Source organism: Labrus mixtus, chromosome 21 (genome assembly GCF_963584025.1).
Source record: "Labrus mixtus chromosome 21, fLabMix1.1, whole genome shotgun sequence".
NCBI classification, from domain to species: Eukaryota; Metazoa; Chordata; class Actinopteri; order Labriformes; family Labridae; genus Labrus; species Labrus mixtus.
The window spans coordinates 6,697,622-6,724,970 of record NC_083632.1 but is presented as its reverse complement, the minus strand read 5'-3'; the positions used below and the strand labels follow the sequence as shown (position 1 = coordinate 6,724,970).

General features: G+C 40.9%; 1 protein-coding gene and 1 long non-coding RNA gene across 4 annotated transcripts in view; both read right to left on the bottom strand.

The window, feature by feature from the left end:
• Positions 1-817: 817 nt before the first annotated feature.
• LOC132955624 (uncharacterized) lies at positions 818-3,010 on the bottom strand. Its single transcript, XR_009665942.1, has 3 exons — positions 2,622-3,010; positions 2,319-2,346; positions 818-1,128 (listed from the first exon to the last, which is right to left on the bottom strand). It is a non-coding gene; the product is annotated as an uncharacterized LOC132955624 (long non-coding RNA).
• A 16,049-nt stretch (positions 3,011-19,059) lies between these two features.
• The window catches only part of usp54b (ubiquitin specific peptidase 54b), a 62,981-nt gene continuing 54,691 nt past the window's right edge, over positions 19,060-27,349 (bottom strand). For 2 of the 3 annotated variants that reach the window (XM_061028011.1, XM_061028012.1), the window contains 5 exons: positions 26,781-26,928; positions 23,334-24,151; positions 21,851-21,978; positions 21,388-21,519; positions 19,060-19,285 (listed from right to left, as the gene is read on the bottom strand). In XM_061028011.1, the coding sequence (XP_060883994.1) occupies positions 19,199-19,285; positions 21,388-21,519; positions 21,851-21,978; positions 23,334-24,151; positions 26,781-26,928 (1,313 nt within the window). In that variant the 3' untranslated portion in view covers positions 19,060-19,198. Of the gene's footprint in view, positions 19,286-21,030; positions 21,171-21,387; positions 21,520-21,850; positions 21,979-23,333; positions 24,152-26,780; positions 26,929-27,349 lie in introns of all 3 variants that reach the window. The other variant, XR_009665914.1, reaches the window with a different exon arrangement.

Below are 27,349 nucleotides of genomic sequence, written 5' to 3'. Positions count from 1 at the left end.
GAAAAGGTATTTGAGTCCCTGCAAACTTAACAGAAAATCCTTTTCAATTTTGTTCAGAGTGTCACAAAGTGGTTCAATGAATGTCAACATTGATGGCTTTGAGTCGCCAAACCAAAGACCTGAAAATAGCATGTTTTCTCGTTTTGTGCGTTCCACAAAGCTTAACTCATTTACAACGCAATAAAAGGGCCAAACAGAAAACTTTGAGGACTTGAAAATGGGTATGCCATCTGTGTTAAAGAAATGTTTCTGGGGTCACTTAGAGGCCCATTGCAAGCTGTTAATTTCTGATAGACCTCTCCAGCATATATTTCCTCAATGCTGTCACTGCACTTTTTCTGTCTCTTAAACCTGAACTTGAGTTTTTCCTCAAAACCTTCCTTGGCAAACATTGATTTCAACCGTGCTTCAATTGGAACCTCAATGAAAAAGGAATTTGAACTCTCAATCAGCACATTTGCTTCACAGGATTTACACTGGGTGTCTGTACTCTCAACTATCATAAAGCATGCACTACAATATTTGTGCATAAGCAGAGAGGAGGAAGAAAACTCATCAAAAAAACTGTTTGAATTTCTTTAAATTCTGAAGACATTCAGTCTGGATGTCAGATGGGCAATGCAGAGTGATTAGCGGGAGCAAGTCACTTAGAGCTTTTCCTGTTATTTTGTGTCCGTTTGCAAATGTCATAATGAGGAGAAGGCTCTCTGCAACAGAAACTGGCGCATTTCTGTAAAGCGGCTGTTCTCCAGTTTTTGGAGTGTTTTGAAGTGTTGTTCCTCCCTCTGAAATTAGCCCTGCACTGTCTTCACATAATAGGTCTTCATCAAAAGGTCAGGTCATCATCAGATGACTGGTTATGATCTAAAGTTCCCTCCTCAACAAACTCATGTAGGGGGTGACCAAATGTATCTATGTGAAAAGGATCTTCACTCTCTGATTCTTCATTAAGGCCAGTGTGATGTGTCTCTTTTGTGTGTTCAGAGCATTGGGAAAATCTATGGTTGTTGTTGTCACACAAATTCCTGATTGATGGATGTTCCTCAAGGGCGAAGTCAGCAGATTCAGGAGTAGCATGGCACTCTAGTCCTTCTGTGCAGCAACCATCTGGCCTCCAGTTTGTTGATTCTAAACACAAAATAAAATCATATAAAACATTTTACAAATTTTTTAAACGTACACCAAGTGTTCAAAGGCAATATTCATGAGTTTGTGGCTTACTAGTCCGTACGTGTTTATTTTTCATAGAAATTCTGTCCATCTTAAAGAGCCCATATTATGCCCTTTTTGGGGTTCGTATATTTAATCTATGTTCCTACTTTTGTACGTTCACAAGAGCTAAAGTCCGAAAAAAGTGTCTGTTTTCTTGTACTGCTCCTCCCTGCTCCCTCTACGCTCTGAGTCTGTCAGCTGCACTCTGTTGAGCCCCCACTGTTAGACCCCACGTGGGCCAAGTCTGCTCTGATTGGTCTGCTGATCCGCTCTGTCGTTATTGGTCAGTTGCTCAGCACGGTTCTCGGAAATGTCCCGCCTCTTTTACCATATTGGGAATGCAGCCACTGGCTCCGTCCGAGGGGAGCATAAACATTAGCACCTTAGCACTACTGTGCTACCGCAGGCTACGGCATATCGTGGGCGTGCTACAGAAGTTAACGGGCTGCAGGGCTTCCAACAACGAGCCAATGGGCTTTGATCAGTGAACTCACACTGACAATGACGTCGGACTGACACATTTTTATCGAGGGGGGCTAGAACCGAGCGTTACATGCAGCTAATGCTGCAGCTAACAGGAGGACGTAGGAGAAGCCACGCTTCCGCAGACTTTGAATTTTTGCACATAGATGTGCCTAAACATGCACAGGACACTTGGAAAACACACTAAAGAGCATATAAAACCAGAAAAAGCATAATATGGGACCTTTAACACAGCCAATTACTACACTAATAGAGCGACGAAGAATGTGTTTTAAAGATATTATATTTGAATCTTTGGATATTAATTTCATTATCAAATCATAGCCCTATAAGCAATATAACAGGCATCTGTGCAGACAACACAGGGTAAAGGCAAAGACATAGCTGCCTCAAAAAACGTATATTATTAAATTAAAATTATTATTAAATATTTCTGGGAGGCATGCTTCTCAGTTGCAGTTTGCTTAACATGCAATAGAAGGGGTATGTGGTCATACTTTACCAACTCACTGATTGTTTGCTTCTGAATCATATCAATAATTTACAGCCTATTTTGTTGACTTTCACAAAACTTCATATGTCTGTGTATTTAGAAAATGTGTTTTTGTTAGAGCAGTTGTTACCTGAGTTCTCCACTCTTTGTGTGTCCTGCTGAAAACAGAGGAATCATAAGGTTAAGATATTCAACTTACAACATACTTATGGGTTGTTGTGTTCCTAGTGCAATAGTTTAGAGTCACTCAGAAAAAATGGCATGTTTTTGTATATTCTTGACAAAACTGTAATTTCAAACAAAGCACAAAATTCTTATATTCTTACATAGTATTATGCTGCCAAAGGCAAATAAACTACTGAAATGTAGCTGAGAGAAGACCTTAAATAACAGTTGACCATACAACCACAAAAAAACAAAAACATTTTCTCACCTTTTTTCTGTATCTTTTGCAAGTATTTTCTGGAATCCTAACTTTTCTTCTCCAGCGTGAGTCATATCTTTGTGTCATTTTCCAGTGGATCAAACCCCAGCTCTTCCCCTGAAATAATTTAAATGGACAAAAAATAAGCAATTAATACCCTGAGTAATAAGTACTTGAAAACCTTAATTCAAAGTCAAAAAGCCTCTCTTTCTTTAATTACAAAACATTTCCTGAATATTTGAACTATTCTATTCTTAAGTAAATCATAAACACATATACAGGCAGGTAAAAAAAGACAGTCTCAACATTAAGTGTCTTAGTGAGGTGTTGTGCTACGACAGGCAGCCAGACCAGCTTCAATGTGCCTTGGCACTGATTCTACAAATCTCTGAATACTACAGGAGTGGGAAACACCATTCTAAATAAAAAAGAGATGTTTCCTCTTTTGGTTTTTTCTTTGTTTTGATGATGGTAACAGAGAGAACTGTCTAATATTTGACTCTATACATCAAAGTTCAAGATCATTGCGATGACTGCAAAAGCTGTAGTTTATGACTGACATCAAGACCACTTCCACTGTGACAGAACTGTTACACACGATTAAATTATTACCCTTATATCTTTTTATTGATTTACAATGACCCTGCTCTCTTCCAAATAGCAATAAAAAAAAACCCTCTCATGTAAAGGTGCATCCAAGCCTGTACTGTTCTCTTGTTTCTAACACAAACCACAGCTGAGTTTATTTGTTGAGGATATGGTGAAGGATGGCTTCTTCTTCTTTTCTCCCCGAGAAGGTTCATCAGATGGTTCATCTCAAGGGGCAATCCATCCCAATAAACAGAATTTTAAAAGTGCTACTAAATGTTTTAACATGAATTCATGTTAGACATTGAGGTGTTATGGGTGCTAGAAAATTTGAATTGAATATGATAAGAATTACTAAGGAAAGATGTCCTGTATCAAATTTAAAACTATTTCATTCTTGTTCTTAACTCTGAATGCCACCATCTTTAAATCATTCACCTTGTCTGTTATAGGTGGTGACCAGCTTAATGCTTTTTAAAAGCTTTTTGGAGAGAATTGAGCAACTACGACCTGAAGTTGGTGTTGGATCAGCAAAAACTGGAGCTGCAAAACAAGAGCTATATCCCGAAAGTGGCCTCTTTGTGTCATCGACCCGCCTGGCTTCAATACATGCAGAGGCAAAGAAGGACTGCCATCGCCTATTCCACTTGCTTTTTGATGAGTTCTTCAGCTCAGAGGAGTGCCAAAATGCAGTGGCATTTGGGAAACATGGAAACGTGCCAGAGGAGGAGCCATGCACTGTGGCACGTGGAAAGGGTGGACACCAGTGGAGAAAGCAAAGTTCAAGAAAGCCGTCATAAACAAGTGTCGCATGTGGGCTAAGGGCTTGAATGTGGCACATTGAATGGACATTTTGAGACCATCTAATTAAGAAATGCTGCATGAGGTAAAGGACTGGAAATTGTTAATGTTGTGGATTGTTTTCCCATCACCAGATACTGTTCTAAAAGTAGGTGTTTCTGCAAAGAGTCAAGGTTAAAGCTTATATGAAGAACTTTCAGTCTGCATAGATTTTGGCAACTAATGTGCACATAGCGATATGTTGTTTATTGGTTTATGTTAAGAATTGTGTTCTGACAAAAAATGTCATCCCATTTATTTGTTACAGTCAAAAGTACCACTCACTGTAAAGATAAACTTGTTAATGTTTTAAATGTTTTGTTCTGACGTTACCCCATAGTAGCAGTAACAGGCACTAAAAATAACAGAAAAAAGCAAACTTGCTGATTGTCTGTTTAGTTTTGTTGGTCACCAAGCTGAAACCTGTTCTTTATAGAAGTATCAGTATTGATTGATGATGAAAATGAAGACTTGCTTCCTAGTCAGCTGTTTTAATAAAGGAAGTATTTGTTATAACATATCAAGTTGTTAGTTTTTGTTGGTACAAATGTTGATCATTTGATGTTTATTATGTAGGTTGGAATTTGTAAGGCTGCTTAATTTTAGTAGGCTCATCACAGTCTCTCTTTGTCTCATTATTTTCTCCTTTGGAGATGACAATGAGCCATTAACCAGATATCTCCATTAAGTCTCTAATAAGACTCCTGTGGCTATAGTCTCAACCATTTATCATAGTGAATATTAGGAGAAACAAAAAATAAATAAATGAGAAATATTTGAAACTTGAAAGAGGCTGGGATGAGAATCACCATTTTGTCTCCCGAGATGCAGAAGAGAAAGCCTTAAGCAGTAACATTTTCCTCTGGGCATGCATTAACTGCAATAATCATGTATTTTAAGCTACCTTGCAGAAAAAGTACTTTATTTATTTATTTTGCTGCGAGTACTTTTATACTCTTCTGTCTTTAGATGTGAACGTCTATTCCTTAAATAGATTCTAACTCAAAAGGTCCATTTAGCATTTACTAAGCTTTTAAATTATTGTCTGTTTTCACACATGTACACCTGAATGTTCTTTTCCACTCATGTGTTGACACTGGGAATTCATCCAACTCCATGTAGCATTGATACAAAGACTCAAATCTGTCATAACAGTGTTGGACGCAGTCGCTTCGTCTTATTGTGTCGTCTTCCCTCCTAAAACAACTGCAACATTAATGAAGCACTTCTTACAAGAAATACTTCAAATAAGGCTTTTGAACAATAGTTCTTTAGAAAATATATTCTCTATTCTACATGCTAATCCATCAATTTATGATGCAGTAAAATTAACTCCAGCAGGAACATTTTAAACATAAAGGCTACCGCTTTCAAATAAATAAAGGAGCTTAAAAAGGTTAAAAAAAAATGCATATACTGTAATACTTTATCAGGTATTTTGTTGCAAATATTTCTGTAGTTGTACTTGATAAGACAACCACTATAAAACAAAACATTTTTATACTTTAATATTCCAACTTTTACTGTAATAAAATAACTTTTATAGGTATTCCAAAAACAATCAATAGGTGAGGAGAAGCGAAAAGGAGAATCAAAGTAGAAAACGGAATGTTTCAATGGGTGACTGAGTGAATGAATTCCTTTTTGAATGTATGAATGAAGGAGATGATGAATGACCAAGTCTGTGCACGTGTAGGCCGATCGGGAAGTCATGGTTGCTATGGTAACAGTGCTGTATGTCTGAGATGCTGGGGCTACATGTTTTTTGGTCATTGCAGAGACAACCAACTATTAACACTCTGCGTTATTTGTACAGAAAATTGATCTTGGAAACCAGCGTGAAAGTGTCAGTGCGTAGGTGTGTTAACAAGGGAAACAACATGTAGCTTAAGGCTTTAACTTCATAAACCTGAGTCATAGTTTACTTTATAACAAACTCATTCAACTGAGCAGTATGGGCTACAGAAGTCAAGGAAGGCAGACGAGAATAGACGGATAAATAAAAAAGGCGAGGGTTAGGGGTTTTAAGGGGGAAGAAGTGACGTCTGGGATGCAGCAAAGGGAAGCACAAGAGGTAAAAATAACCCCCAAGTTTCTATTTCTCTCCGCTGTAGTCTCCTCACACTCTCCCTCCTCCGCCGGGGCGCTATTTTTAGCCCAGAATGACTCTCCTGCAGTGCGCGTGAGCCTCTGTCTGCCACTGATCCCGCACGTGAGTCCACCGGCACGTGCGCCACTCTCTCCGCTCAGGCAGCTCGAGCGTCAGACACCACCCACACCACCGCCGCCGGTACCGACACCATGCAGCGGAGGGAGACAATGCGGAGGAGGAGGGATATTTATAGAAAGGAGAAACACGTTTACACTTTGAACAAAACCTAACTTTTAATAACGTCCATTTTCAACCACGTTTAATAACTTACTCATCTTTATATTTTAAGGTATCCCTATGTGCAGCAGCCTAACAACTATAGTGCTACAATCCTACAATTCACTTAGCAGACACTTTTATCCAAAGCGACGTACATCGGAGAGTAAGTACAACACAAGCAAGGATCTAGAAAAAAGGGAACAATATCAGTAAGAGCAAACGATCAGCTTTGAGTCCGATTGGACACACAGGTGCTGACAGGAAGTGACCAGAGGCAAAGCACAACATTGACGGCAGTTCTTGAGAGCTCTAATCAGTATAGAAACCATCTTATAAGTCATCGTTATCAAACAAAAACCATCGTCACAACCATCATGATCATCAATAATATGGAGACCATCATCATTAAGTTAGTAGGTATTCATGAAAGAGCTGGGTCTTTAGCTTTTTCTTAAAGGTGCTGTGGTGCTGTTGTGGAGAATGTTTGTCGTCAATGAATATGTCTGAAAATGACTAGGAGGGGTATGTAATGTAAATGCAGACTTACAAAGTGAACTATTCATTCATGGGTTCTCTATGAAGCCCATTTCTGCAAAACTTGTTTTTAAAAAGCACATGAAGAAGATTTAAACAGGTGCTTGTGGGCGGCAGTAGCTCAGTCTGTAGGGACTTGGGCCATTGGACGCAGAAGTTCAGGATGTGTCCATTAGTCCACTGTGTGCATGACATTAATGGAATGAAGGGGAGACATTCAAATTTAATTTTGAACACGCAGCCACATGTGCGTCCGTTTTGGACCAGAGCGTCTGCAGATGGATCCTGATCAACAGAAGAAAGACAGAATGAGGTGAATAAAGCCTCGTTATATTATTTTTGCTGACATCCTCAAGAGAAGGAAATTGCTGTGTTTTATTTTAACTTTGTTTAATCTCTTAAGGTGAGGTTTTGAGATAAGCCCTCATGGGTTTCTACCTCACCTGCACGTGTTTTATTTTTTATTATTTGTTATTTTCTGTTTGATTCTTCTTTCAAAAAATGTGCAAATAAACTAAACTAAACTAAGCTGTCGTGCCTTCATTGTGTCGTCCTTTGAATACTAAGATACAACTAAAACTCTCTAAAGGAGTTCAGCTCTAACCAAATTACGCCTTCGCAACGCTGCTCCATGTTATTAGATTGCATGCTCTCATTTGGGGAACAAAAAAGGTGACATAATACCACTTCACTTTTGTTGTAGCTTTTACCAATTAGAAGATACAATTGGTAAAAAAAAATGGTTTGAAGCAGTAAAAATGCTGTAGCCTATTGACTAAGTAAAAGTAGCCATCAGGATCTCTTTTTTGTGTGCTCCCTATTCGGTTGGTGTGGAAATCTACCAACATCCATGTGTCTAAAGCATGCAAGCGCTATTGATCCTGTTTTTAATAGAAACCAGATTCCAAATAGAAGCAGTTGTTAATCGTGGAGAAGCGTAGGAGGATATAGTGTGACATTATGAAGCTAGCAACAAAGTATGCGGTCTTTTCCAATCTCTAACAAAAGTGTTCTTGTGCTTTAACCAAACAGAACCTTAGCCTTCAAAATGTCCATTTTCCTCTGATGTCACATTTATGGTGAGAAGCCCAGAACTGGTGTAGCTAATGTTGTACTTCTGTGTTCCAGGTTTTAAGTGGAATCATTCAGCAATGTGGCAAATCGATATTACATCATCCCTTCTTGATTGGTCATCAACAACAACAAAAAAGGGAACCTTGCCATGTTTAAAAGTTAAAACAACATGAACAAATTCAAATAAACTAACCAATACATAGACTATATGAAAACCCAGCTAGGTCAGACAACAGCTAACATTAGCATACAGCTACTTACTAGCTTATTTACCGTTAGTATGAAGTGAATCGGAGATATAACGGTAGACTACCGCAAATAGGGGAGTAAATTGTTAGGAGATTATATGTTAGCAATGTAGAATGCTATTATTAACATTTGTGAAATGCTAGCTCGTGTTATTTATAGCTCAAAATTTAAAGATGTTGTGAAGCCCCCCCCCTTCATTATCAAATATCTCTTATGGGGGCATTTATTGAAAAATTGTGAAATGCTAACATATTACTTGATTTCTTACATTTACAGGCTACAACCCATGACAGAGCAGTATGACATTATACATGCATCTTGAAAATAGCAACTATTTCAAAATGGGGAAAAGCATTGTGTTTTGAAAGACACCGACCAATGAGGTCTCGCTGATAGTGGTTTTGATTCTGGAGGGAAGTTACAATTAATATATTTTTGATTAGAGCAAACTCTCTACTGGTTATCCTCTTCCTAACAGAATTGCTTCACTAGCTTTCTTTTTTCCCCACTCAAGGGTTTCAGTCACAAGACCACACATGCCTTCTTGTGTGACGTGTCTGGGATTTTGCTCCTGTATTACCAGCATGTTTTGATTTGGGATCTATTACTTATCCTGGGATTGTTGAAGCTCATTGATTTTCAAAAGGGATTTTCTGTGTTGTGGACTTGCCCATCTGGAGTTTTCACTGACCTATAAGATCAACAGTCGTTCTTTCCACCTCCAGGAGTCGCGCTTCCTTTTTGACATAATATCTCCTGTCGAAATCTCCTCAAGCGGTGTGTCAGATTGTAGTTGACCGGTTGGGTTACTGCATGTGCTGTCATGGTCTTTTGTACTGTTGGATTCTGTTATTAAGAACCTTTCATTAGTTATCTGAGCTGTTGTCCCTTTCATCAAAGAAAAATACAAGTTTGGGATTACAACCATCTGTAAAATGTTTATTTTTGCACAAATAAGGTATTTCGAGCCTCAGGAAGTGTGGGATTTATAGTAACATGGGCAAATCCACACAGTTTTTAGAATTTTGAATCAGCTCATCAGTCTAGTGAAGACTCTTAAACTTTTTTTACAGACATGTTTTTTTTTTTGCAATTCATCTGACCAGGGATGAAAACATATTTTCCAGCAGCCTCAAATCCAGCCTAATTTGCTAAGCACACTTAACATGCTAAGAAAGCTAATATGCTAACAGTTAGCGTAAAAACATTATAACTACTAAAATTAAAACAGCAAAAAACATTCACCATTCACCATGAACATTGTACCTATACCTAACATCAACGTTAACATGCAAATATTAGCTTTTAGCTTGACGCATTGTGCCTAAAAGAGCTGCTATCTTTGTTTAAAGCTGCATTTTAGCTGAACAGAGGAGCATGTCTAACATATAAACATATTTTACTCCACATCCTAGGAATTTTGATTAAGAAGCATCACTGTTGAGATCTGCATTTCCCTTCCCAGAAATCTGGTCTCCAGGAGAGTTTGTAATGAATGTGTTTGTATTCCTTTTACAGAGTATTTTGCAACAACTTCAAGATCACAAGGGCATAAATTCAATTATGAATGATGAATAATGAATTATGGATCTTGTTAGACAGCAAGCAAGCGGAGGGCTGCCTGGGGGAACTAAGGGCCTGATTTACTAAAAGTTTGCGTGAACACACACTAAAGAGCATATAAAACCAGAAAAAGCATAATATGGGCCCTATAAAACGTGTGCAAACTTGATACCACCAGCAAAAAAGTGCTATCTGATCGGCTGACGGCACGCAGTGAGGATTGCGTCTTTCATATGAGCAAAACAACGTGCATTGTCCATTTAGTACGTTTGCTTTAATGAATATGCAACATGAGGCGTTTCTGCCCTAACGTGCAAAATACTGGGAGGAGAAAATGCAAAGAACTGAAGTTAGTACACGAATTGCGATTTACCAAGCCTGGCAAGAATTGCGGTGATTGTGACGGTGTCTGTATTTAAGACCTTTGAAAAAAACGTGCTAACCCAGGAGACCAGCGTTACGCACAACAGGCTGCTGTTATTGAAGTTAGGAGACATAGGCACAACCAAAGAAGGCATACAGATCGTGTTATTCCCCACACAGGTTAATGTGTTTGGAATGACAGCAGGAAACACCATGATTAAACTATATTGTTGCCTATTTATAGCCAACAAAACTGCGCCACAGAGGACACAGCTCGCACCTCCTGCGCTATGTATGACAATTCATCTTCAAAAGATGGAGGGAAGAAAAGAGAGGTTTTCTTATAAGCCAAATTTTCTTTTTTGTAATATTCAGTTTTATCTGCTATAACTCGAAAATACTGTAGGTTTATTTGCATCTTCCGCTGATACCTATTTTGCGTTTGCAGTCATCCTGCTTTTGGTCAAAACTCTCCGTGACGTAAACCAGTAGAACACACAAAAACTTAAATAGTACCGCCTCCACAAGGTTTGCACCTGGTGTCGTTCACGCAAATTTTCTCAGTAGATCACCCGCAAATCGCACACTAACCAAACGTGCAATTTTTTGGAATGAACACGCAATTTAGTACTCTTTACTTGGGAGTGTAGTAAATCAGGCCCTAAATGTAGGAAAGTGGGAGAATTAAAAAATGAAAAACGACAGACTATTTTCTGTGTAGCTAGCTAGCTAGCTAGCTAGCTAGCATGTAATTTGCAGCAAAGTAACTCTGAAGGGTGTGAAATAAAGGTAAACCCTGTGAAAGTAATCAACAGTGGTAAAGTTAAAGGTAATTAAAGTCCCTCACATTATGGGATTTTGAACTGTGCAGTCATTCTGTGTTCACATGCCACTAACTGTTTGTCTTACAGACCATTGACTAAAACAGACACGTTTCTTTCACGGTTGTCAACCCCAAAGTGACCGTGATGAACGCAATCAAGCAGTTCTTTTCTCCGTGCCTGTGGTACGATGATACTCTGTTTCACGTGAACAAAGTCCCATCACAGCTCATTATCTCTTCTTTGTGACTCCTGAATGCTCCTGTAGGAGCAGGGTCCACCTATTTCTGCACAATCTTTCATGTTACATGAAGTCTTAATCAAGGGAGTGTTTGAACGTCTTTTCTACATTATTGTAGCACACAGCCATGCTGGATATGTGTAGACTAACCTGGTCCCTTATTGGCCACCATGTCACTTATTTTGAAGCATTTTGCTGCATCTGTGATGAGGGACCTTTGTATTTCTTATTCTCATGAATCTGCTCCACAGCTTTTCCTTCTTTCAGACCGACTGCTCTCTGCAACTGACTCTGTTGATGTCATTTTATTGAAGGAGGCGTTAGAGTGAGCACTCTTTTCACTTCATGCTTATTCTCAAGGTTCCTCATCACACCTTCCTCTTCAAGCTCTTTTCTAACCAACTGTGTGTTCCAAATGTTGGGAATAAAATGTCCTTTTGATTTTTTATTTGATTTTAGGGCATTAACAGACTGAATCCTGTTTGATTGCAAGTCTTTTCTGGATTATTTTCCACTATTTTCTTCCTTCCAAAAGTGGAGGCAGCCTCATGTGATGCTGTAAATTCTCTATAGCTTTAACAGTAACCTGCTTCATTGTCCTTGAGAATCAAAAGCATCTAAACCAACCAACCAATTAAATCAACCAGTTAAGTGCCAAAAGCATTCCAGTTTTGTAGCTATAGGATTAGATTTGTTTGATACAAAATGATTTTGAGACTTTCAAATTGCTTTCCATCAAACGTTTGCATTTCAACCATTTTAGCGCTCAGTGGACTAATGGATCGTAACAGGCAGAGTTCTTCTGTTAGTTTATACGCATGAGTAGTTGTTTGTCTTAGAGCTCCTGAGGAACTTTATTGAAGCATCAATTTTGGCGCCCCCTGTGGTCAAAGATGTGCCTCTTATCCTTTCGCTGTTCCTGTCCTGAACGTTCATAAGCCTTGCTGTCTAATGGGAAATAAGAAGAAATAAGTGCATTATATAGGCTAGCTTTAATTTTGAAAATGTAAACAAAGAATATTACTGCAGCATGCTGTAACTCACTTCATACCACACCTACCCAGGCTGAGTGGTTACAATGATTGAAAATGACAATATAGAAACTATCACAGATGTCACTGATGATCTTGTTTGCTTTGGTAGTTCATATAGAGGCACCAGTATAAAATTCAGCCTGCTTTATAATCAGTTAAAAAAGTCCTCACAGGAGCTTTAAAAGAAATACTTTTAGTGCTGAGGCATCTTCCGGCTTTTTATTGCCCCTCCAGGCAATCTAAGCCATGAAAGACAACCCTTTCTACTGAAAGTGAGTCCTATCAGATGTTATCTCTGTTCACTACACTATCACTCTTTATTGTGTTGACCTACATCTTTTAAAACAGGCCCAAAATAAAAATAAAAAACAGAAAACACACCAATAAATTAATAGATGATGCATCCCAAAAGGATGACAAGCTCTTTGACGGCAGTCGTGGTTCATTATTGATAGCACCCAGGGTGATAAATTTACGGCAAATACACAAAAAGGATATTGTACAAATACTCAAAAAGCCTTTAACTTCACTGAAGGCCACCTTAAAAATGATGTAGAAACACTTGTGAAAAGCCAGAAATGAAAAGCGTTAAAATGTGGGAGAATCAGCTCACATTGTCTGTCAGTCTCAAGGTTAGTGTTGCACTAAGTTGTCCACATGAAAAGGTTTAGAGGAGGGGGTTTACACCACTGTTTATTCAATTCAAAAGCACCACTACAGTCATCATTATTATTGCCTGTCCAACCAGTCCATAAAGGATTTCTACTCCAGCACCATATCTTTGAACTTAACAGTTTGTCTTTGTTTAATGCTTCCTTTCACTCGTGCATGAGTTTGCATGTTTCTATCTTCCTCATTATTTCTGTCAGTTTGCCTGTGTTGGTCTCGATGCTTCACAAATGCTGATGACATTTATTGCAGAGACGTCTGCCTCTCCTAGCGACGTAATTAGACATCAAATTTACAGGACTCTGTAGAGACACATCAAGAAAGAAAGAAAGAAAGAAAGAAAGAATCAAGAAAACTCCCAATTTTGCACCCTTTGATATTTTCTCTGTGGTTTGTGGTTTTCTATCACAAAATCACATTTGGAGCGCATTATGGCCTTATCCTTCATGTATATATAAACCCCCAAAGAGTAAAGGTTACTGCACAAAGCAACACTGTGTCACGTTGATGGTCTTTATAAATAAAAGCAGGGTGACGTAAACATACCAACATATGAAAGAACCATTGAATTCACTGCATCTATACCGCGGTGAGGCATTTATGAAAGATAACAGATATTGATTCATCGTCTTTTCTCTGCTCTGCAGGGGTTACCAAGGTCATTCTTTCAGTTTTTTTTTATGTAAAGAGTATGTCAAACGTGTAATTATCGCCTCCAGTTTAGAGAAAAAGGCTGTGCATGTGAGTGAAGAGTGTGTATGTTCTTGTGTGTCAGTGATGACAGTGTGTCAATACTCCTGAATGAGTGGGCGTGACTGAATGGACTGTGATGTGAAAGCATGTGGCAGGAGAGTGTTTCACTGCTCACTGCTCACATCTAGTGGTGGAGGGACAAACTGCAAGCTGACCGTCACTCATGAAATCTCACATGCATTGACAAAAAGCTGCAAAGGTACCAACTCTGTGTTTTCCACATTGTACAACAGCAACAGTAATACTAATATTTAGTGTATAGACATTTTCATGCAAAGAAGCAGCTCGACAAAAAGAGCAGATTTAGAAGAAACGCTTTTAAAACATTTCAATTGAAATCAAAGCCCCTGTGTGGTGGTCTCAACTGCTTATGAAACAATACATTAATTTGATATTGATGCCTTCAAATGACTTACAGTATAAAACGTTGAGACTATCAGACCCAGATTGACTTCTTAGACAGTATGTAGGTCTGAAACCTCTGTTGTAGTAAATACTCAAAAAGAGTCATTTGTTTGACTGTAAAAAGAAAGCTGGATGAGATTTTACTTTGTAAGAATGTACAGGACAAGATCTTCAAAGAGATAAGAGACACTGCTATTTCCACAGGGGGGCGCTAAATATCAACACAAACCAAAAGTCCCTCACAAGAGCGTTAAAAAATGAAGATAGAAAAGGATGAAAGAAAGGGGAAAGAAAGGAAGATCCCAAACAACCAAATCAGTCGAGTTACAAAAAATAAAAGAGCAAAGGCCTGCCATGTCATATTCTAAACCATTGTAATCCCATTATTTTTGATGCAGTCAAATTGGGATATTTATTGATAAACCTGTTTCTGAGGAAACTACATATAAGGGTCAAAAGCACACTCCTTCTCTGATTAAAATCGTAACACAAACATGATGAACCAACCTTGTTTCTGTAGTCTAATGAGTGATTCAACATCAAGGCTGCTTTTCATAAATGACAGCTGTGACAAAGGTTGAGTATAACACCATGTGCGCCTCAAAAAGGGATGCATGAAATCTATTAAAAACCTTATAGTTGTGTCTTTGTTTGGTGTTGAGAATTTTGTTTGATGAGAAAAAATAAGAGTTTACCTGTCACAGTGGAAACCCCGGCCCTCTAGAAACAGCAGACACACACTCAGCAAATTCATTTAACTTGGAATATAAGGTTTTAGTTCTGGTTGTGTAGTTTGTTGAACTATCTTTCCACCATTATCTCTTAAAAAAACGCTTTAAACGCTTTCTAGCATGGATTCAGTTTAAAATGACAAACAGGAAAAGAAAGCAACCAATGGGCTTTTAAGTGGGAGGAAACTGGACTGTACCAAGTTAAGGGGGGGACTGTTAATATTCAGGTGTAGAGGCTCTTCAGAGGTGGCAAATTTCATTTTTGAACAGAACTGCTGGCAAGTTTAAGACCCTGTGTTACAAACAACAATGATATATCTACATGTTATATAAATGTTGCTGCTGAGTGAGTAAAACTTTAGACAGATCAACTAAAAGTAGACAGTTTCCATAACGCCTGTTGTTAAAGATGGAAAATGGAACAAAATCTTCCGCATTGTTTTCAGATTGATCGAGCCCCTAATAAGTTGAAGGTGGCTTTTCTTCTCTTTCGGCTGACTATAGAATTTTCTTGTGTTGTTTTTTTTTTCCAGTCAGAATTTCTTTGTCTGCCTGAAATAGCCTATATAATATAAATAAATAAACAATACATCACCTGAAGATTGCTCCTGCCTTTATGTGTCCCCCCTTCACCAATCCATCAATCTTTTACATTGCTCCTCATCTTTGTTGTGAGCAGAAAAAATGAGAAAATCGTTTTGCAGTTTGACCCATTGACTGTATAAAAATGTTTTCGCCTCATCCCACTTTATTCTGCAACGACTGGTACTCTTTCATGAAGCTCTTTCCGAAAGGAGTAGAGACTTTTTTAGCCAACAGTTATACAGCGTTGGGCTGTAATAGCGCTACAAATAGAGGCATTAGCAGTTTACCCTCATTTCTCGGTAGCTTGGTGTTAAAGTTGCTGTTTTCTAGGGGAAATGTCTATTAACGTAGTTTAAGTGTTCCATTGGTTATGTAGAGTAGTAGCTTCCAAACAAGCAACATTTTCCCACCACAGTTGAAGCGCAGCAGAGCACACGGTCTTAAATCAAACTTATAAGGATAAGTAAAAGACACATTCGGATACATTGATGTGTATTTGTCGTGGACTATCTACTTCCATATGACGGGGACATCTCTGTCTAACCATTGAAGCCTGTAACGTCCCTAGCTGCTGGCTAATGTGCAAAGGTATTAGCATGAGTTCACTTACTGGAAATGGGTCAGTTGGTAAGTTGTTCACCTACTATCAAAGTGAAGTGAGGTACACTTTCATTTATTTGCTTGAAAGGTATGTAGATGAAGCTAATAATTTGAGTAAAGAAATGTCCTAACAAGTAAACATAAATAGACTTTGACTACATAGTGTTCAATATAATAACAATAAAAGTATAATAAATGAGAATTGCTTTGATGTAGCTAGCTACTTTTGCCTTGCTGCTGTAGCTTAGCGTGCTACATTTCTCCTAGGCGTAGCAAAGCTTGATTTAATGTTGAGTAACTTGTAGCTTAGCTTACATTTGACAAGTAGCCTACCTTGCCCAGCACTGGTTACACATTATAAGAAAGATTCACATTTCTAGCTAACTGTAATGTATTCTAGGTAACTGTAGGCCTAATGTATGCTAGCTAAAGGTATTGTGCTGGCTCGCAGTATTGTCAGGATGTTACAGCTGACTAACGTTAGCTCTTGGTAGCATACAAGCTATAGACTTTGTTGTTCTAGTTTACTCGATTAATTCTGACCCAATGTTTGCTTTTGTCTTTTCAGATGTTTAACAATTGAAAAGCTAAATTATAACAGCATTTCAGCTTGAGCAGCCTGAGTGTGAGGTCAGGGGAAAATGGCTACCGGTTGAACATTGTGAATTGGGGAAAATAACGTGGCTAGCAACATGAGGCCACATTAGCCGCTGCTAGAATAACACACATGAATTCAACTGAAATGGGGTTCATTGCGATGCATTGTGGGTGATGGAGGCAATTGGTGAATGATAAACAGGAAAACTCCTGTTATTGTGCGTCAATGTTAAGCCTTTAAAAAACTGTTTTTTATGAATGGCAGTGTTATGGCAAAAAGCTAAACCTCGGGAATATTTTTGGAGAGGACTGTCAGGCTACTTTTTTTCTGACCTTGCCACAAACAAATGACAACGCACACTTTGTACGGTGGTTACGCCCCCTGTGGGAGTGCATTGGTAATAACTTTATTGCAAAAATACAGGTTCCCTCTTTCCCCGAGCAACACCACCCAGAGTTGACACGCAGTCTACAAACACCCACAAACAATGAGCCCTCTGAAGTTAATCCTCACCTCTGTCTGTCTCCTCTACCATCACGTCATTCACAAACACACACTTTCATCCTTTGGTCTACATTCATTCGCTCTCTTTCTCCCTCTTTTCTCCAGCCTCGTTGCTCTCTTTTTGCATTCCATTGGTTAAAACATAGTAGTAGATGCAGAACAACAAAGTTCACCAGCAGCATTAAAACATGAGATCTCCTCCTCCTTCTCTCCGAGTCTCTGCCGGAGTCCATGAGAGTGCCAGAGGGTGGCTGTGTCTGCCTCCTGCACTGTCTCTGATACAGGAAATCGTGAGGGAAGGTTGATTTGCATAGCGGACTCATGCGCTACAATTGGCTACATTCTCCCACATCCAGAAACCCCCCCAAAAAAAAAAAAAAAAAAAACCCAACAAAATCTGAACATAAATGAAAGTATAAACAGCAACTTTAAATACCCTCTCTGAGTTAAGTGCCAACCTTTGGTTTAGTAACGATCAATCAACATCAGTAAATTCTTGGAGAACTCTACATTGGCCAGTTTTGTTATTTTTTGTATCATTTCATAGAATAAAGCATATAGTAAACATACTCTACACATGTCAAAACGCTCCTCAGTAAAGGGGGAAGTAATATATGTTATTATTGTTCATTAATATATAATAACTGTTCATACAACTGAGGAATGGTTGACATCTCTGAAGAAATAGCTCCCTGGCTGAAAATATACCTCTAATACATATATATCATATAAAGCATAATCATAGTAGACTGTCTCAGGCTGAACATGAGCATTTTCTATTCACAACTGAGGTCTCCAAACCAGTTTCATTGAAAGTAAAACGTGTAAATTCGTAAGTGCCACTAAAGTTCACCTGAGGCCGTTAAGGTAAACAAACACAATCAACATCTCTCCTGCAGCTCTTCGGTCCAAAAGCCTTCAAAAAGTGCACTTCTTTCAGGTACCCTTGCAAAGCGCACTTGAGTCGTTCCCTGTTTAAGAGAACGGTTTCCTAACCTACAATTTTTCCTTCAAGACTTTCCTCCCCTTGTTGGCCTATTTCTGGTGCTACTGTTTCCCGTTTCGGAAGAAAATGAAGCAAGCGCGAATCAAAGGGAGCCAGAAGGAACGAAAGAAAGGAACAAGAAAAAAGAAGCGCTTTTCTTGTTTAATCTCCCGGTAGAAACGGGAGAGCTGTCATTAGGTCGGCGAGCGGTTTAGGGTGGGGGAGGGGGGGTGGGGGGGGCGGAAACTCCAGCTAGACACTTGTGAAGTGCACTCCACTTCTATTTGAAATGCAGACATGAGGAAGTACCACTTTAAAGTTTATCAATATTTCGTTAATTATCATTATCAACATTCCATAAGGTCTTATTAATTAACATACAGGTTTCATACATGAGTTTTTCTGTACATGACTTTTAGTTAATAGAAAGTTCGGTCTCGGGCGGGTTTTCACTGTGCGCGCACACAGGAGAAAGAAAACAAAGAAACCCAGAAAAACAAGAAGAGAAAAAATATGGCTGTCCATCTGAAATAGACCCAGTTCGGCTACGTGTGCGTCCAACGAGAAATGCCCGTGAAGAAAGAGGAAGAGGCGTGGCTACTTAATAAGAGCCTCTCCCCTGAGCTGAGGGTCCTGCTGGAGGAGTCTGCAGGATTATCCGGGTCCAAATCAGACCTGGTCAGAGAAGGGAAACCCTCAGAAACCTCAGGGGGAGACGAGAAACAGTCCCGGGAAGAAGGGGGGGGAAGGTTGAGGTTGTAGTTTGGGGTCAGAGTGACTGCATAGACAGAATAGTAGGTCAAAGGAAAGGAAGGGAGGTAGGTAGGGAGGGAGGAAGGCAAGGAGGGTCTAAGCAAGGTGCTGCAGGCGCTGAGGGAGGCTCTACGTCAGTGCAGATGTGTGCGTGCATGTTTTTGCGTGTGCATGTTGTTTGAGGAGGAGGAGGAGGAGGAGGAGGAGGAGGAGGAGCAGGTTGGAGGTTAGTTTGATCCTCCTGGCCCGATTCCAGGTCCGTCATAGCGGGGCTGTAGAGAACCCCTTAGCCGCTGGCCCCTCTTTGAGCCTGGACGGGGTGATGTTAGTGAAGCAGAGCGGGACTCTGGTCAGAGGAGAGCTTGACCCCCGTCAAACACAGCCAGAAACTCCCTGCACCGCCAGACAGCTCCTGCACAGGAGGAGGGAGAAGGCAGTGAGCCAGAGATCAAATGAGCCTGAGGGCGCACCTCAGATTACACAAACAAAAGGTTATTACTGTAAGTGGATTACTTTGAAATGGTTGATTTAATAAGAAATACCATTTAGCTGTCCACAAATGTCCTGAGTTGTGCATGGACGTTTCTTTTACGGGTAGAGAATTTGTTTCTTGACATCTCAGAACTTCTTAATTGGCCAGAGCTTTCAGAGACATCATCACACACGTCTACCGTTTGCATTTTATTCCAGAAGATTTGATAAATGATATTTGAATCAAATTTTCATACCCTTTGCTGAGGCAAAATACAGACTCATTAAGGAAATAAATCTATCTCGAGACTTTTTTAAAGGGAGCACATTTTTTATTCGAAATGATCCATTTCAAATTCTAAAGGTCTTCTGCATCAATTTAAGACATGCTCCTTTAATTTATCATCGGAAACGTATTCTTGGCAGTCACTTAAGACAAAGTTCTGCGAATGACTGCACACCAGAAGAACTATTCCAGTACAGGCTTGCTACTCTCCAAGACATTGAAACAAAGAAAAATTCAAGCAAAACATGAGAATCAACAACTTCCCTTAATCAGTATCGGCAACAAGCCTTCAGCTATTTTTCCCAATAATGAAGAGTAATGTTGCTCATTCACTATGTTTCAAACCTGACTTTAAGCTCCACATATACAAACATCATCATCATCACAGTGTCCTTGTTTCTGAACATGCATTTGCATTTGAAGCTGGATCAGTTTTTTTTTTTTTTCAATGTCACAGTTTGATGGATTCAATGTGAGAACTGCTTCTATCTAATCCTGGTTTTTGGATGGATGTGGCGTTTGCATGCACTGATCCTTTAAAACCTGATCATAACAAGGATAATGTTGTGCCAGTCAACATGCTCGCTGATGAAGACAAGACAGCTGTTAACATGGGGGGTGGGGGGGGGGGGGGGATATTATGTTCTGGAGATCAGTTAAACTACTTGTTTCATTTGTTTTCACCTCACGTCCAGAATCTGACATCAGATGTGCAGCGTCACCTTGGTGATTTGTTTTCTCGCTCTTTTATATTGGTAACAGACTTTTTTCCTAGTTTGCCTGTTATTTAGTCGCAAACACCTCAGGCAGCCTCACAAATGTGATTTCCAGTTTTCAGCCGAAGCAACGGCTCCCAAACTGATATACTGCGTATTTATTCTGAAAACGTTTCTGTTGTCAGTGTTTCATTTGAAGTTTGCTTCATAGCAGCTGTTTCTTCACTAGTTTTCTGCTCTTCTATCATCTTTCTGCCTTTCTTTCTAGATTTGATATATTTTAACTTTTTTTGGCATTTATTGTCTTATTTTAAAGGATATCTGTTCACTGAGTTGAGGAAGAACATGCTGGTAATATCTGCAGGAAGTTTTAACTAAATTTGACACATGACAGATTTGCTGAGGGATGAAAATAAACTCTTGGCTCTCCACAGCAAACACAAATCAGTGCACTTCCCCGGGATATAGCCGTGTAAAAATAGGAGCTTAGCCTACTTTTGTGCTAGATAAGTCTAGTATGCCAAAAAAATTAAATGTTTGCCCAAAATTGTTGTACAAATATATTTACTTTTCTCATCAGACCATATTTAAACCATGCACACTCCTACAGTGTGAAGCAGATGAATGGTATTTTGCTTTGAATATCACAAGTGTAACGTCATGTGAGCTCAGCGCAGTGTTTACCTGTGAAGCGGTGGAGGGAGGTGGTGATGAGAAGGTGTTGGTGATGAGGAGGATGAAGGAGATGATAGTGGTGGAATAGCAACAGGGACTCAGAAGAGAGGAAGTAAGCAAGGCGAGGCACTGACATCAGCCTGCTTCACCTTAGAGCGAGAAAGAGAGAGAGGACAGGAGAGAGGCAAAGAGAGGACGACAGGTTGGAGATCGAGAAGCAGGACAAAGGGAAGAACAAGACAAACAGCGAGGAGAAGAGCACAGGGAAAAGCAATGTGTAGTGTGTGCCAAGGCGGGACAACAGCCAGGTGCAGTTCACGTAGCATGGCCACAAGAGGGCAGCAGAGCACTGAAAGTCGCACTCACAAAGCTGCGGGTTGCAGTCAGGCGGCTGCTGCGCGGGGTCACTACTGTGCCACTCAGGCTGCGTCCAATTCGTCTCAGGTTCTCCCCATCATCAGGCTCCGCCCCCAAACGCAGATCCCGCAACATCATTGGCTGCAGAGGGAGAAAATGTTTGTGAGTGCCTGGAAAATGTATCTATTGTCATACGAGGGGTTTCTTTTTCTTTCTTTTTTTTAAGATTTCTTTTTTGGCTTTTTGTGCCTTTATTGGAGAGATAGGACAGTGGATAGAGTTGGAAATCAGGGAGAGAGAGAGTGGGGAAAGACATGCGGGAAAGGAGCCACAGGCTGGACCAGAACCTGGGCCGCCCGCTTGGAGGACTACAGCCTCCATACATGGGACGCGCGCACCAACCACTGCGCCCACAAGCGCCCCCCCCCCCCCATATGAGGGGTTTCCGTTAGAATGAAGATGCTTACACTACCTTGTTGAGGTAGGTGGGGGTGCTGGTGCAGTCTGCCCCGTACACGCTCCTCTCCATGTCTGCGTTGGGGGTCTTGGAGCGACCTTGCCCTCCCACCCTGGATATGAGCCTCTCTGAGGGGCTGCAACCTGAAAACACACACGTACCAGGCTGGAGGTAAAAAAAAGGAGGGTCTCTATAAACAAGATAACCGTCAATTTTAGTGGAAGATTTTAAAGAACCTAAACTGTAAATGTGAGAAGGTCATATGGAAGATCCCACTGATGCATTTACATATTTACTATCATTCTGTTCAAGCCATTTTTTAAAGTAATTTTTAATCAACACAATCTATGTTTTGTGCATCAATTCAAACACATTATCCTGAAATGTGTCCTTGAACAGTTTGGATTCGTCTAGGATTGAATTGTTTTGGTCTATCTCATGAAGTGGGTGATGTAGGACGTACATTTATGATCGAGCCTTGAGAAGAGAATATCCTGTGCTACGTTTGCTCAGCATCACTATTTATGTTTGTTTATGTATTTAAGTCACATGATGTTTCGGTCGCTCTGGACCGTGTCAAACACGCCCTCAGAGCACACTTGACAATTTTCTTGTCCCTGTTCTACAATTCAATCAAAAGTTTGTGTTACAGCATGTCTAAGGCTTTTCAAGATGCTTGGCAGAAAAGTAATTCAAGCAATAAAATGTAGAAAATCCATAGCTGGAAATTCCAATGAGCAGATACCATTCTGTTTTGTAAATCGACATTTCTGCAAAAATACTTTTAACATTAGAATTAAACTGCCAATTGGAACCTAAAAGGACAATGTATCTCCAAAGACTTCCCTTATTAGCTCATTCTTTGTGCAGTGTTCTGTCTGAGAAAAAGCACATGGAGAGTACATTCAAACGTGGGGGGATGTTATAATGCACAGCAGCAACACACACTGCAAACCCAAAACCTTCTTAAATACCAAATGCACAGTAGTGTGTAGTTAGGGAAACAGCCGAGGTTTCTGGCTTGTTTTCAGTAAAGAGCAGGGAGAGTCCGAGCAACATGATGCTGAACTATGTTTAAATAAAATGCTTAGAACATGAGTTGATTGGTTCATTTAAAGCCTTGTCTCTAGTAATCAATCAGGAATCACATCAATATTCATAACGAACATGAACTTAAATAACAGATTTTATTTTTAGCAGACAAACAGTTTTTTGTTTTTTTTCAGTTAATTGACAGCATCCATACATTTCTCTTTGTTAGTATGCACTTTCCAAAGCAAACTTATTGTCTATAAATAATTATTATTACGATAATAATTTTGATTTGACCTCTTGGTTAATCCACCGTGTGAGAAGATTCACTTTTAAATAATAACAATGACTTGTTAACGTGTGAGCTCAGTACATCTGCTGGATGTTTAATTCACTGCTTGTGCATAACTGATTGTGTGTGTGTGTGTGTGTGTGTGTGTGTGTGTGTGTGTGTGTGTGTGTGTACCTGTTCTTCCAGCCAGCAGACTGGCCTGGTAAAGAGAGTCAAGTTCCGACAGCTCAGCCTCTTCCCGGTCACAGAAGGCATCTCTGTGTTGCCCTGGGGCATGCTGGGAGCTGTAGTGCCCTGGAGAGGACTGGCAACTGAAGCTGTAGTGCGGGCTGGATGTCTGCGGCCTGATGGGGACGCAGCGGTCTGGGGGCGTGTCATACGGCGTCACCACAGCATCGGGACGGTCCAAACTCCAGGAGGACCAATGACGCGTCCCGCTGTCAGCGGCGGCTCCCTGCAGAGGCCAATGCTGCGCGGCGCCCGAGGGGGATTGGGGCTGGGGGGGCTGCCACAGAGGCGCAAGAGGTTTTCTTTGCCCCGAGGCTTCCAGAGGGGCAGATGGGGGAGGATTGGAGGTGGGGAGGGGAGGGTGTGTGTGTGTGGGTTCTAGGTGTGTGTGGTGTGCGGCATGTGTGACGTGTGTATCCCAGAGACGTAGAGGAAGCGACGGCAGAGAGATGGCTAAGTGCTTCCCCAGAGGTCTGACACTCACCCCCCCTGCCTGCAGCAGCTCGCACAGCCTCACCCCTGTCCCCTCATTCCGGTCCTCGCCTTCCTCCCCTCTCCTTCCCACGCATCCACCTTCCTCCTCCTCTTCCTCCTCTCCTTGGCAGGAAGGGGCGCACGGGTGAGGGATGCTGAGGGTGAGCGGGGGCCGATAGGGTGGAGGAGGTGGGTCCTGGCCCAGAGCAGCGTCCTGGTTGGGCGTAGCCTGGTCCTCTTCCTCCTCCTGATTGGGCGTCAGCAGTACTTGGACCGGGCCAGGCTGTTCACTGGAGGACACAGGAGAGGGAGGGTGTCACTCAGCAGGCAGCACGGGGCAACAGATCCAAAAAAAAACAACAAAAAAAAAACACAGAGCTGCTCTGACGTCAGGTGAGTTACTGCATAGAGGGAAGGTCACAACAGTAGGCCAGGATAAACAAGCAGAACACACACGCACGCACACACACACACACAAATACTCAAAAAGCTACAAACACACAATGATGCAGCCTGTGCAAGCATCGCTTTGTGTATGGTGATAACACAAACATGCTGCTCATGAGTCAGCCACAAAGCAAAGCTCCTCTGATCAGCTGCACATTCACCAAACTTCACATTCTGATTAAAACAATCCAAAAAATGAGCTTTAATCTGATTATAAAAAAAAAAACAGCAGAGGCACTGATGCAGTTCATCAACACTGAGGATAAATGTGGCCTCCTCAGTCTGGAGTCATTCAGCCTCAGCGGGCCACTACATCACCTTATTGATTTACATACATTGATATGATATATGTTGAACATTAGAGGATCCTCTCTGCAGAGACGTGCTACACATTCTTCACAGTGGCAGTGTGTGTGTGTGTGTGTGTGGTAAACTTGTGTGTGTTGGTATGTGCAAACAGCAAGTCTGTAAATTTGTGTGTCTATTTAAAGACAGCATGCACAAACCTGTGTGTGCGTCCGTGTGTGTCTACGTGAGTGCCAACCCCCCCATCCCCCACGTTAACTCTCCCCCGTCTCTTTTCAGCCTTAGTAATTACCCAGCAGGCTTTGCAGCGGCAAGCTATAAATCAGAGGCTTGTGTTGATCAATAGAGGAGAGGAGGGAGGTAATAAAAGAGGCTGAGCACTGAGCTTCTCCTCCTCCTCTTTCCTTCCCTCCATCCTGCCGTTAACAGTTTGGATTTACAGTTGATTAATTTTGAACTAATTTCGCTCGCGTTAAACTGAAGTCTAATGAAACTGCGAGTGAACCTGACATTATATAACCGAGTTCTAGCGAATCTAATCATAGCCTCTACCTGGGTAATAACCATCAATTCAGCCGTTTCAAATTGCCGCTGCAAAGTCTAATGGGAGAATGTAAAAGTTAAAACGATAATGACCTTTTGATGACCTTTAAGACACATAAGGGAATCTCTCATCCCCACATTTCTAACTTGCTCACTTGGTATGAACCTAAGAACCTGACAGTTTGACCTGAGATCCTCGATGATATAAACCAGAGGAGAGTGGGCCCTCGGATCTGGAATTACGAGGACTAATACATTATTCATGAGTGTGCTTTTTAATTAGTGTAAAATCCTTTCAAATTCAGAACCATGGTGATGTCTGTACTTTGGAATGAGGATTCATATCTAGATAGCGCATCTACATGTTTCTATCAAAAACCAAAAACTTGAAGAAGAATACGAATTTCGCATTTTTCAGAAGTTTCTCGACCACCTGAAGTTCTCCTACAAAAAAGGAAGAAGAGGATGGGGGGGGGGGCCGTGGCTGTGTAATTGTGCCTCCTCAGTGCTATGGTATTCTCACACAACTTCTGAAAACCTCCTGAGCTTTCTCGGTAAGCTGCATGTTTGAGCTAAAAGACAGATTTTTTTCACCCCAATAATACCCGTCTGTCAGGGAAAGTCTCCCGCCATGAAGTGCACATGTGAATAAGCGACGAAGGAATATTTCAGGGGCGGCTTGTCTGCACATTTTCTAGAAAGCACGAGTGAAAAAAAAGGCTCTCTGATCAATGTTGTCTCTTTTCAGGTGGTTTGATTCATCATTCAGTTTGGTAAAATCCCAGGAAGCTTTGAAAACACGATGCCCGTTATATCTTTTTTAAATTATGAATTTGAGTTGTTCCCTTACTCAGGTTATAAATGAGCTTATAAAAAAAAAAAAAAGACTTTTTTAACCATGCAAAGCCACAACTTTCACACTGACGCTCACTTTCTCTTCTCTCAAGCATCAGAACTGACACATCAGGAGGGAACCGTCACACGAACACATCAGCAGAGACGAAAAAACAACAAAGAGGATTCCAAACAGGATCTGTGACTGCAATCGCACCGCAGAACATAGAAACACAGTCGAAGACACACACACACACACACACACACACGCACGCACAGACTGCAGCTTTCCAGTGCACAGAAGGACCGATCAGCAGCACAAAAAGAGCAGAGGGAAGCCTTGGCAGCGCACGGCTACAAAGAGCAACACAACAACAATGAGGGGAGGCAGTGAAGCACGGCGAAGCAGAGAGAAACTCTCTCCCTTTTAATCTCAATGGCAACACATAGCCCAGCAAAGCAGGTTTTTTACTGCACTGCAACAAACACGCAAACACACAGAGGCTCTGAAGTTACTGTATAAAGTCAAGTGTGTGTGTTTTAGAGCACACACACAAACACACATTCAGACACGCATACAGCAGGATTTGAGAGTGGAGTGCTTGGGGTTACAAATACAGTGGGTTGGGGGATTTATTTTGGCAGCCAGAGCTTGAGACACACACATGAGGCCTGAGTTTAGGGACAGCTAGAGCTGAGGACACACACAAAGTGGGGGAGGGAGGGGATCTCAGAGGTTTTGAGACAGGCACCTGCTTCGGACACATAAGGGGTGGACACTGGTGGTACCTGTGAGGACCCTGCGGACGGGCGCTTCCTGTCTCCCGTTCCATTTCCTGTTCCTGCCCGCGTTTGATTGGGCCCCCAGTGCTCCTCATGCACGCAGCTACAGCCAATCCACTATGAGCGCTAGCCTCATGCAGGGGTCTGAGCACAGCTGAGGATGTTAACAACAGAGCGGGAGATAAAAAAGAGAAAAGACAGAAAGATATAAGGACAGAGTGGTGAGAAATGAAAGAGTGAAAGTGGAGTTTAAAGGAAACAAAAAAGAGACAGAAACACAATATGAGGGTAAAGAACAGGTGAGACCAAAGAGAGAAAACAGAAGCAGAACAGAAGGAGTGGTTATGAGGGGGCTGGCATGCATTACGCTCGTCTAATGTTACTCAATATGTGTGTGTTGATCTAACACATGAACGCAGTTGCAAAGTGGGAGGATTTATTTTGTGAATCCTAACATCAGTGTTAGTTGTTTGTTTTTTTTTCTGTAAGAAATAGTGGGAGAAAGAAGTAAACATACTTTAAAACTAGTCAACAAAAAAATTCCAAGTTGCTTTTTGCTAAAAACGTGCAAAGCC